Source organism: Bubalus bubalis, chromosome 8 (assembly GCF_019923935.1).
Source record: "Bubalus bubalis isolate 160015118507 breed Murrah chromosome 8, NDDB_SH_1, whole genome shotgun sequence".
Taxonomy (NCBI): Eukaryota; Metazoa; Chordata; class Mammalia; order Artiodactyla; family Bovidae; genus Bubalus; species Bubalus bubalis.
The window spans coordinates 104989116-105000515 of NC_059164.1; the positions used below are offsets into that span (position 1 = coordinate 104989116).

The 11400-nt window shown below is 47.4% G+C and overlaps 1 protein-coding gene and 2 gene segments (V, D, J or C); 2 read left to right on the plus strand and 1 right to left on the minus strand.

Annotated features, from left to right (window-relative positions):
* Positions 1 to 186: 186 nt before the first annotated feature.
* On the plus strand, positions 187 to 5616 carry LOC123466029. The segment is given in 3 exon segments: positions 187 to 278; positions 412 to 725; positions 5437 to 5616. Coding segments are annotated over 3 exon segments (543 nt in total).
* A 2053-nt stretch (positions 5617 to 7669) lies between these two features.
* On the minus strand, positions 7670 to 8149 carry LOC112586557 (dynein light chain 1, cytoplasmic-like). Its single transcript, XM_044946990.2, has one exon. The coding sequence runs from the start codon at positions 8081 to 8083 to the stop codon at positions 7850 to 7852; it is 234 nt and encodes a 77-aa protein (XP_044802925.2). The 5' UTR covers positions 8084 to 8149; the 3' UTR covers positions 7670 to 7849.
* A 29-nt stretch (positions 8150 to 8178) lies between these two features.
* Positions 8179 to 9452, plus strand: LOC112586587. The segment is given in 2 exon segments: positions 8179 to 8917; positions 9049 to 9452. Coding segments are annotated over 2 exon segments (453 nt in total).
* The last annotated feature ends 1948 nt before the right edge of the window (positions 9453 to 11400 follow it).

Genomic DNA, 11400 nt, shown 5'->3' on the forward strand with positions numbered 1-11400 from the left:
TTCACACCCACCCTTTGCTGAGCAGTTGTGCAGGACAGGGAAGGGCATAGAGGAGCCACCCCTGGGTCCTCCCAAGGGGTCTAGTGGACAAGGGCAGCCTGCAGAGACACAGAGCAGTGATGTCATAGGCAAATGCTCCAATCAGGGAAGCAGGAGGGTCAGCACTTTACACCACTCACCCCAGGAGGCAGCAGCCAGCCAGCAGCAGTCTTGGGTTCCTGATGCTGCCATGGGCTCCAGGCTCCTCTGCTGTGTGACTCTCTGCCTCCTGGGAGCAGGTGAGTCCTGGACACAGTGTGGGAGCTTCTGAGATGCCTTTGCCTCCCTGAGATAGAAGCCTGGCGATGAGGGCTGCAGCAGGAGGCTTCCCTGTGCTCTGCCCTCAGCTTCCTTCTGTCTCCTTCCCAACAGGCCTGGTGGATTCTGAAGTCACCCAGACCCCCAAATACCTGATCAAATCAAGAAAGCAGCAAGCGACTCTGAGATGTTCCCCTGACTCTGGACACAGCTCTGTGAACTGGTACCAACAGGCCCTGGGCCAGGGCCCCCAGTTCCTCGTTCAGTATTACCGCGGACAAGTTAGTGGAGGAGAAAATATGCCAGATCGACTCTCAGCAAAACAATTTAGTGACTTTCACTCTGAGCTGAATTTGAGCTCCTTGGAGCTGACAGACTCAGCCATGTATCTCTGTGCCAGCAGCCAAGACACAGCCCTGCATGATCAGGTGCCTCTGGGACAAAAACACTCCTGCCCCAGCTCAGGAAGCAGCCTTGAGGGTGTTGGCTGCCAGCCAGCCAGGCCCAGGCTCTGGTAGAGTGGACAGACTTTCCCAGAAATTCTTTCTTTACTGTGTTTTAATGCTCACAAAGATCATGCAAGATAAGTATTCTTTTAATTATTTATACACTCGAGGGGAACTGACTTGCCCAGGTCTCATACTTCATTACTGTCAGACAAGGAATCAGACTCATGTCTGTCCTCAACACCTGTGGTCCTTGCCCCCCTTAGAACTGTCCCCCATAGAACAAACATATGTATACATGTTTTAAAGGAGTAGGTTCACATAGTTGTTAAGGCTGGTAAGTCCCAAAACTGGATACTGGGCTGGTGGTAGAGACCCAGGGAAAGCTGAGTTTTAATTCAAAAGCTGAATAACTAATGGTCCAGATTGAAGGCCATCACCAGGACAATTATCTCTTACTTGGGGAGGATCAGTCTCTCTGTTCTATTCATGTCTTCACTGGTTAAATGATGCCCACCAACACTATGAAAGGTCATCTGTTTACAGTGTTACAATGTTAATCTAACCTCATATTAAAGTCTGTGTGTTTCCATGTTAATCTCTTCCAACAACACCCTCATATAACACCCAGAATAATGTTTAATTAAATACCTGTGGCATAGTCAAGGTGATACATTATAATAGCATCACACCATGTTCCACTGTTGTATAAGTACTTAATAAGCAGGAAGTCCCTGGCACATAACAACACTCTGGACTTCTTGATTCCCTTTGCTAAACTCTGACAGCCTCTTTTACCATTTTCTAGGTACAAAGGGAGAAATGGACATATGTTACCTTGAAATCCTGTAGTTGAGGGTATCAGAAGTGACAGGAAAAAAGTATTTATGCCTGATGAGTCATCACATGAAATTAACAAGAGTGTGTAATATATATGCCTCCTCAGATATTTTAAAGTGTGAATTATATGTGTGTGCTCAGTTGTATCTGACTCTTTGCGACCCTATGCACTGTAGCCTGCCAGGCGCCTCGTCTATGGGATTCCCCAGGCAAAATTCTGCAGTGGGTTTCCATTTCCCTCTCCAGGACATCTTCCTGACTCAGGGATCAAATCCACATCTCCTCAATGGCAGCTGGATTCTTTACCCCTGTGCCACCTGGGAAGCTCTACAGTTAACCTTTAACTCACGTGTGCTTTAGGGTCCCTGAGACATCCACAACACCGTAATCAAAACTTTGTGTATAACTTCACATTCATCCATCTGTGTGTGGGATTCCAGGTCTACAGATTCAGCCAGTCAAATTGGGCAGTACCTTCAGTTCAGTACAGTCACTCAGTCGTGTCCGACTTCTGAGACCCCATGTTTGACTACAGTATGCCAGGCTTCCCTGTCCATCACCAATTCCCAGAGCTTGCTCAAACTCAAGTCCATGGAGTCAGTGATGCCATTCAACCATCTCATCCTCTGTCGTCCCCTTCTCCTCCCACCTTCAATCTCTCCCAGCATCAGTGTCTTTTCCAATGAATCAGCTCTTCACATCTTGTGGCCAAAGTATTGGCATTTCAGCTTCAGTCCTTCCAAAGAATATTTAGGACTCATTTCCCTTAGAATTGACTGCTTTGATATCCTTGCTGTCCAAGGGACTCTCAAGAGTCGTCTCCAACACCACAGTTCTAAAGCATCAATTGTTCGGCACTCAGCTTTCTTTATGGTCCAGCTCTCACATCCATACATGAGTAATGGAAAAACCATAGCTTTGACTAGACAGACCTTGATTGACAAAGGGATGTCTCTGCTTTTTAATATGCTGTCTAGGTTTGTCAATGTTTTTCTTCCAAGGAGCAAGAGTCTTTTAGTTTCCCTTAGTAAGTATTTATTAAAACATCCACACAAAAATGGACCTACTCAATTCCAACCTGTGTTGTTCAAAGTTCAGCTGTAAATACCATAAACATTACACACTGTATAATAGACAGAGTATATGCATGTGCCATGCAACATCCACCCTATTACAATACAGAACATTTCCATCACCAGAAAGTTTCTTCAGGTCCCTTTCCCATACCTCTCTCCTTCCCTGACTACCAACAATATGATATCTGTTGCTAGAGATGTGTTTTACTCAGGCATCTTTTTACTGAAAATATAAGCTCTATACCCATTAAAACAATTCTCTTTTAGGCAAGTGTAAAATATTGAAGACAGTTAGGAGCTCCTGGAAAGTCTTATGGTTAGAGAAGTATTTGAAACCATGTGAGCACCACATCCATGTCAGGGACTATCCTATCTGGAGATGGACGGTTTGATAAAATGACCATTAAAAGGTCATGCCAGCTGCTACAAGCTATTTTTGTAAAATTTATTTACTCACTTTCATAAATTTGTCCTCATGAGCCCATTCCCTGAAATCACTTGATAATGATATTTTGAGAAGAAGTTATCACTTCCCAGGAATTGATGTTGAGATTCCATGAGATGCACACATAGCTGGGTTTCATGCTCACTCAGTGTGTTCTCCCCTGGCAAGACCGTGGACACTAGGAATTTTGGTGAGATACCATTCCATGTTGAGACACAGGTCCCCTTTGCTTCGACCGTAAGTATCCAAGACACAGGCCTTGAGATGGAAAGCTGCTCTTTCTCTTCTGGCATGGCCTGGGCATGAGTCTCCTGTGCTGGGTGCCCTGCTGTCTTCTGGAAGAAAGAAGTTCTGAGCATGGATGTGGAATCACTCGTGGGCTTGCCAGACCCAGGTCAAGTCTTGCTGCTGTGGTCATAAATTCAGACTCCTTTGCTGCTTCTGACTTTTGTTTCTATGCCTTTCTCTCCCAGGTGCCAGGAATGCAGCATTACCCAGACCCCAGACATGTGGTTGCGATCAAGGAAAACAGAACATCAGGAGGTCATCACAGGTCCAAAACCATGTAACCAGGACCAGCTGCATAATTTGCAGGGTCCATGTTTCAACTGTTGTTGAGTGTTTGAAGATCACAACAGCAGAGCATTGCATCAAGTACGGGGTCCTTCAAAGTGGGGGGTTATGTGTAACAGGATACTTTGGGGCTCTGTGATATCTGTTAATTAAGATCAGGCATGCTACATAAGGGTTTCCCCTGGTGGCTCAGATGGTAAAGAGTCTGCCTGCAATGCAGGAGATCCAGGTTCGATCCCTGGGTCAGGAAGATTCCTTGGAGAAGGAAATGACAATCCACTCCAGTATTCTTGTTTGGAAAATCCCATGGACAGAGGAGCCTGGTGGGAGAAATCTAGTCCATGGTGTTGCAGAGTTGGACACAATTGAGTGACTAACACTTTCACTTCCGTCTATGCTACTTAGGGAGTTACTTGCATGGAACGGCTGTCTGAAATAAAAAGGAAGCAGTTTTCATTTGCCCCGATCTGCCACCTCCCTCCAGTCCCTTCCTCATCTGTATTCCTTTGTGCTCCCACGTCACCCACGGTGCTGAGCAACCATCTACTCTCCTCGGAGAAAGGTGGGTTAGAGCTGTGCTGCTCCCCCCATTCAGACACGGGAAGCACGTGCTCTGGTGAACATGAAGGAGCCATAGCCACATTCAGCAGGTGCCCAGTCTATCAGCCAATTGGTAAGAAATAGACTCAAAGGATTCCTCAAATGTCCATGAGCCTGCCCCAAGGCTGGGGAACCAGATACCAGAAGAATCAGGTGGAAGGAAAAAAAAACACAATGCAATCAACTAAACAAAGTAGAAACGGACACTTGAAGGCACAGGTGAGACACAAGAGTCATAAAGGGCAGCAGAGGCTATGAGGACTTTTCCCCAAGAATCCAAACTAAGAAATCCCATTACATATGTAAAGTAGAGAGCTAGTGGGAAGCTGCTGTACTGCACAGGGAGCTCAGCTCTTTGCCCTCTGAGGACCTAGAGGGGTCAAGTGCAGGGATCAGAGGGAGGGAAGTTCAAGAGGGAGGGGATATATGCATACTAATGGCTGAGTCACGTGGTGTATAGCAGAAACCAACACACTTTGCAAAGCAATTAGACTCCAGTTAAAAATAACTTTAAAAAGGCTACCTAAATATGTGGATAAATAAGACAAATATAAGTTTAATGAAGAATTATCTCTGGAACAAAGTATACATAAAGTTGCAAACAGTTTACAGGTTACAACTTGTAAGGCTGATGCCTATTGATCTGGATGGGTCTTCCTGTTGTGAACAGTTCTCTCTGGTTCATTTCTGATTTGAGCCTCTAGGGGGAGGGGCGTGGCCCCTGAGTGACAGGTTGGCTCTGGGGCCTGGCAGGGAGAGTGACATCTCAGAAGGACTCCCTGGAGAGCGCCTCTCCCTCTCATCCACACTCAGACCAGAGGGCCCTCCGCCGGCCCCGCCCCCGCCATGAGCCTCTGCCTCCTGGGCTGTGTGGTCTTCTGTCTCCTGCAGGCAGGTGAGTCCTGGGGGGCAGGGGCCCCTTCGGGGTGCCAGCACTAAGCCTGTCCGCTGTGACTGCAGCATCGGTCCTCCTTCTCCACAGGGGCGGTCCATGCTGGGGTCACTCAGGACCCCAGATTCCAGGTCGTGAGGTCAGGACAGAGAAGCGACACTGAGATGCACTCAGGATCTGAAACACGGTTATATGTACTGGTACCGACAAGACCTGGGACACGGGCTGAGGCTGATCCATTACTCAAATGGCCCTCCCGACACACAGACGGGAGATGTAACCGAGGGCTACAGCGTCTCCAGACCAAGCACAGAGGACTTCCCTCTCACACTGGAGTCTGCCAACCGCTCCCAGACATCTGTGTACTTCTGCGCCAGCAGTTACTCCACAGCGCTGCAGGGTCACCTCCTCTCTGTGCAAAAAGGCAAGGCAGCCCCTTGCTTGTAGGCTCCTAGCACCAGCAGCCTCAGGGCTTTGCTGCCACGTGCCTGCAGTGTGACCCTGAGAGTGTGGTCTGTGCTGGCCCGGACCTCACTCCAGGCCATGTGGACATGTGTCCACCATCCATTGCTGTCTTTTCTCTGTATCCTCCCTGTGAACCGGGAGTTTCCCCAGCTTTGACTCCTAGTCGTCACCTGAGCCTGAGACCTCCAGGAGGGAAGGTTGTTTGTAAACTAGATAAAAAGAGGCCCTCGTGTCCCACCTCAGGCAGCTCATCGCTGTCTCTCTGGAAGGTTCTCCCTCAGCCTGGCTCTCGTGTGCTCTCTTCTCTTGCCCACCTTTCCTGGGTGGGTAAGTCACTCCTCTCCCACCTCTTTGGCCCTTTCTACTCCTGCCACAGTGCTCCTCCATCATCTGGGTCACTAAAGTGAAAGTGAGAGTCCCTCAGTTGTGTCCAACTCTTTGCAACTCCATAGTCTATGTAGTCCCTGGAATTCTTCAGGCCAGAATACTGGAGTGGGCAGCCTTTCCCTTCTCCAGCGGATCTTCCCCACCGAGGAATCGAACCAGGGTCTCCTGCATTGCAGGTGGATTCTTTACCAACTGAGCTATGGTCACGTCCCTTCCCAAACCACAAGGTAGTTTTTAAAGTGGCCTGTCCACGTGATCTGCTTTGAGCAAGCTGTCTGGAGTCATCAAAGGGAAACCAACTTCAGTTAATTACCAATTATCCAAAACTTCATGAGTCCACTGAACGAGGACAGACTGTCTTTGTGTATTCTCCCCCAAGCCCCCCGATCTCCTAAGCATCTCACCTAACATAGGCCAGGTTGCCCCACCTTCCTCAATAAAATCTCAAAGTCAAAATATATCCTCCATTGCCTCATGATATCAAGATTTTATAAGTGCAGAGATAAATGAATCCATATATATAAAACCTCTTTATAAAATGCATTACCTGGAATTTGGTAATAAGCTTAATTTCAATAGGAAATCTAGAAATATATGCATCTGATTAATCAGAAGTAGTTATGGAATACATGTGTCCTGGCGGATTCACTTGAGATCTTGAGAGTATTTACCTTATGGTCATGTATTTTCATCTCAGCTAACTACTGCCCCTGTAGTGGTGCAATAATTCCTTCCTTCTTAGTAAAAGTGTCAGATCGCTCAGTCTTTTACCTCCAGAGGATAAGAGTGGATTTCAGGATCCACCCTAATTCTGTCAGGCTGGGAAGGCAGTAGATCAGGGGTGTGTATTTGTGTGTCTATGTGTAGAGGGGTTGCAGGTGGGGTTGTGGGGAATATCTATTCTTTTTTTGCTTTAATTGTGTCTTTTAATGAAAGCTCCAACTCATATGTGAACACAGCCAGTTAAAGCACAGCACAGCAGGCTTGTAAGTTTAAATTCCTGCAGACTTTATTAGAATCACAAGGAGGGCTGCTACTTAAAAGCTTTTTCCCTTTAAGACCACCTTTGATCTTTAGAGTATACTTTGGCCAGGCAGGGGAGGGGAAATGTCTAGAGCCCAACAGATTTCTCATTAGCCCAACTTTCTTACCAGCTTGTTTCCATTTCACAGCCCTAGAAAGCTTAAAGGTCTTCCATGACACACTCATCATCTCGTGAGGCCTAAGGCCCGGAGCACTCTATAGCAGTTATCACAAAAGGAGCGCTTAAGGAATGTACTTATCAGATTGGGAGTAAGAGTTGGTCCAGTAGTTTCTCTGCCGTGCCTCTCTCAACACGCACTTCCGAGTAGCATTCTCCCATGCACGACAGGAGCAGGATGGGAAAGAATGAAACGCAAGAGTGCTGAATAGGCTAGTCTGTTACATCCCGCAGAAACTTCAAGGAATCACCCCCACCAGCCTACCCAAGATCAACTAAAGAGGCCATCTTCAACTCTAGATTATTTGAACAAACGGTTATTAACTGCACCCTTCTCCAAAGACTTCTTTCTTTAAAGGAATGGATTTCGAAGAGAAAAAAAAAAAAAAAAAAACATGGGCAGAGAAGTATGGAGTAGAAAATAAATACAAATGTAAGCCATTTTGCTAATTGCTTTATAACCACAACAAACCAGTACAGAGAATGCCCCGTACAAAACCCAATAAAGGTTCAAAGATGGAGGATTCCCTTAGGCAGGGCTGAAGACTTCAGTCTCTGGTATTTGGACTTTAGGCTGCAGTCCTGGTTTTTGGATGGATCACTAGGTGTGTGGCACAGTCCATGCTTTTAACCAGATTTGAACAGGAGATTGGCCACTTGGCCCAGGTAGAAGCAGATGAAGATTTTGGTTTCATATGTCACATAACTACAGAAGTTCCTCCCCACGATGCAGTGCCAGACGGGGTTGTACTTCTTGTCAGACTCCTTCTTGATGTGGGCCACGATGTCCTTCTCTGTATTATACTTCTCCAGTGCCTGAGTAGCACACTCCACTGAGTCCAGTTGCATCTCCTCTGACATATCGGCATTCTTGATCACAGACTTTCAGTCACACATGCTCACCAAGGAGCAGGGGCTGGCCTTGGTCTCCTGGGGAAGGTGCTGGCCAGGCTCACACCTGCATAGCGAGGCGGTCACTACCAAAGCCATGAGTGTCTAAATTTCTATTCTTGATTTAGACAGAAGGCACAGATCCATGAGACTGTGGACCATGGGCCAGTAGGAGGCACTGTGGGTCCATGGTAAACAGGGTGTGCTGGGAGGGGTTGAGAGCCACCCTGGAGAGGGCAGCTTAAGGGAACCTTGGCTACATGCCTGCATCAGGGAGCAGGTTTGAGTTCCTTGAGTGGTCCAGACACATGGACCCAGCACAGACTCCCCACTGCCCAGGGGAGTGGGGACTTGCCTGGAGCCTCAGGATGTGTCCAGGGGGCCGTCTCCTGCAGCAGCATGGGGAGTGGAGGGTGAGGGATTAGTGTGGCTGGTGAGGGCTGGGTGATGAGTGTCAGGCAGGGACAGGAAGAGAAGAAAAAGGCATGTGATGGGCATATGGGGACATGGGGACAGTGCTTACCTCACACCCACCCTTTGCTGAGGGGCTGTGCAGGACAGGGAAGGGCATAGAGGAGTCCGCCATGGATCCTGCCAAGGGGTCCAGTGGATCAGGAAACAGCCTGCAGAGACACAGAGCAGTGACATCATAGGCAAACGCTCCAATCAGGGAAGCAGGAGGGTCAGCACTTTAGACCACTCTCCCCAGGAGTCCCACCTCCTGCCAGCAGTGGTCTTGGGTTCCTGATGCTGCCATGGGCTCCAGGCTCCTCTGCTGTGTGACTCTCTGCCTTCTGGGAGCAGGTGAGTCCTGGACACAGTGTGGGAGCTTCTGAGATGTCGTCGCCTCCCTGAGATAGAAGCCTGGCGATGAGGGCGGCAGCAGGAGGCTTCCCCTGTGCTCTGCCCTCAGCTTCCTTGTCTCTTCTCAACAGGCCTGGTGGATTCTGGAGTCACCCAGACTCCCAAATACCTGATCAAATCAAGAAAGCAGCAAGCGACTCTGAGATGTTCCCCTCACTCTGGACACTTCTCTGTGTACTGGTACCAACAGGCCCCGGGCCAGGGCCCCCAGTTCCTCGTTCAGTATTACAACCAGAAAGTGAGTGGAGAATCTCACCTCCTGGATCGATTCTCAGGAAAACAGTTCAGTGACTCTCACTCTGAGCTGAACTTGAGCTCGTTGGAGCTGACGGACTCTGCCATGTATCTCTGTGCCAGCAGCCAAGACACAGACCTGCATGAGCAGATGCCTCTGGGACAAAAACACTCCTACCCCAGCTCAGGAAGTGGTTGCCAGGGTGTCAGTTGCCAGCCAGCGAGACCCAGACCCAGGTAGAACTGATAGACTTTCCCAGACACTCTTTCCTTTGTATGTTTTAATGCTCACAAAGATCATGCAAGACAAAGATTATTTTAACTGTTTATACATCTGATGGGAAGTGACTTGCCCAGGTCTCATATTTCCTAACTGCCAGACAAGGAATCAGAATCAAGGCTGTCCTCAATACCTGTGTTTCCTGCTCCCCATCTTTTAAAGGAGTTCGCTCCACATAGCTCTTACAGCTGACAAATCCAAATCTGCAGGTTGGACTGGTGAATCTAGAGGTTCAGGGAGAGCTGATGTTTAAGTTCAAAGGCCCAAGAACTGATGGTCCTGTTTGAAGGCCATCAGCCGAACAGTTGTCTCTTACCTGGGGGAGGATCAGACTTTTCCTTCTATACATATCTTCACTGGTTGGATGAGGCCCACTAAGACTGTGGAATGGAAGATCATCTGTTTCAAATGTTAATCTAATTTAATGTTAAAATCTACCTATTTATATGTTCAGTTCAGTTCAGTTCAATCGCTCAGTCATGTCTGACTCTTTGCGACTCCATGAATCACAGCACGCCAGGCCTCCCTGTCCATCACCAACTCCCGGAGTTCACTCAGACTCACATCCATCGAATCAGTGATGCTATGTAGCCATCTCATCCTCTGTTGTCCCCTTCTCCTCCTGCCCCCAATCCCTCCCAGCATCAGAGCCTTTTCCAATGAGTCAACTCTTCGCATAAGGTGGCCAAAGTACTGGAGTTTCAGTTTCAACATCATTCCCTCCAAAGAAATCCCAGGGCTGATCTCCTTCAGAATGGACTCCTTGGATCTCCTTGCAGTCCAAGGGACTCTCAAGAGTCTTCTCCAACACCACAGTTCAAAAGCATCAATTCTTCGGCGCTCAGCCTTCTTCACAGTCCAACTCTCACATCCATACATGACCACTGGAAAAACCATAGCCTTGACTAGACGGACCTTTGTTGGCAAAGTAATGTCTCTGCTTTTGAATATGCTGTCTAGGTTGGTCATAACTTTCCTTCCAAGGAGTAAGTGTCTTTTAATTTCATGGCTGCAGTCACCATCTGCAGTGATTTTGGAGCCCAAAAAAACAAAGTCTGACACTGTTTCCACTGTTTCCCCATCTATTTGCCATGAAGTGATGGGACCAGATGCCATGATCTTCGTTTTCTGAATGTTGAGTTTTAAGCCAATTTTTTCACTCTCCTCTTTCACTTTCATCAAGAGGCTTTTGAGTTCCTCTTCACTTTCTGCCATAAGGGTGGTGTCATCTACATATCTGAGGTTATTGATATTTCTCCCAGCAATCTTGATTCCAACTTGTGCTTCTTCCAGCCCAGCGTTTCTCATGATGTACTCTGCATAGAAGTTAAATAAGCAAGGTGACAGTATGCAGCCTTGACGAACTCCTTTTCCTGTTTGGAACCAGTCTGTTGTTCCATGTCCAGTTCTAACTGTTGCTTCCTGACCTGCATACATGTTTCTCAAGAGGCAGATCAGGTGGTCTGGTATTCCCATCTCTTTCAGAATTTTCCACTCTTTATTGTGATCCACATAGTCAAAGGCTTTGGTATAGTCAATAAAGCAGAAATAGATGTTTTTCTGGAACTCTCTTGCTTTTTCCATGATCCAGCAGATGTTGGCAATTTGATCTCTGGTTCCTCTGCCTTTTCTAAAACCAGCTTGAACATCAGGAAGTTCACGGTTCACATATTGCTGAAGCCTGGCTTGGAGAATTTATATGTTAACCTCTTCCAAAAATACCTTCACTTAACATCCAGAATAAAGTTTAATTAAATGTCTCTGGCATAGTCAAGGTGACATGTTCAATTAGCCACCACACCACCTTACTTTCATAAGTATTTAATAAGCATGAAGTCCCTGGCATATAACAGGACTCTGGATTTCTTGATTCCCTTTGCTAACCTCTGACAGCCTCTTCTACCATTTC

Excerpts from the sequence above, each read along its gene's own strand:
- LOC112586557 (XM_044946990.2), bottom strand. The coding sequence starts at position 8,083 with ATGTCAGAGGAGATGCAACTGGACTCAGTGGAGTGTGCTACTCAGGCA.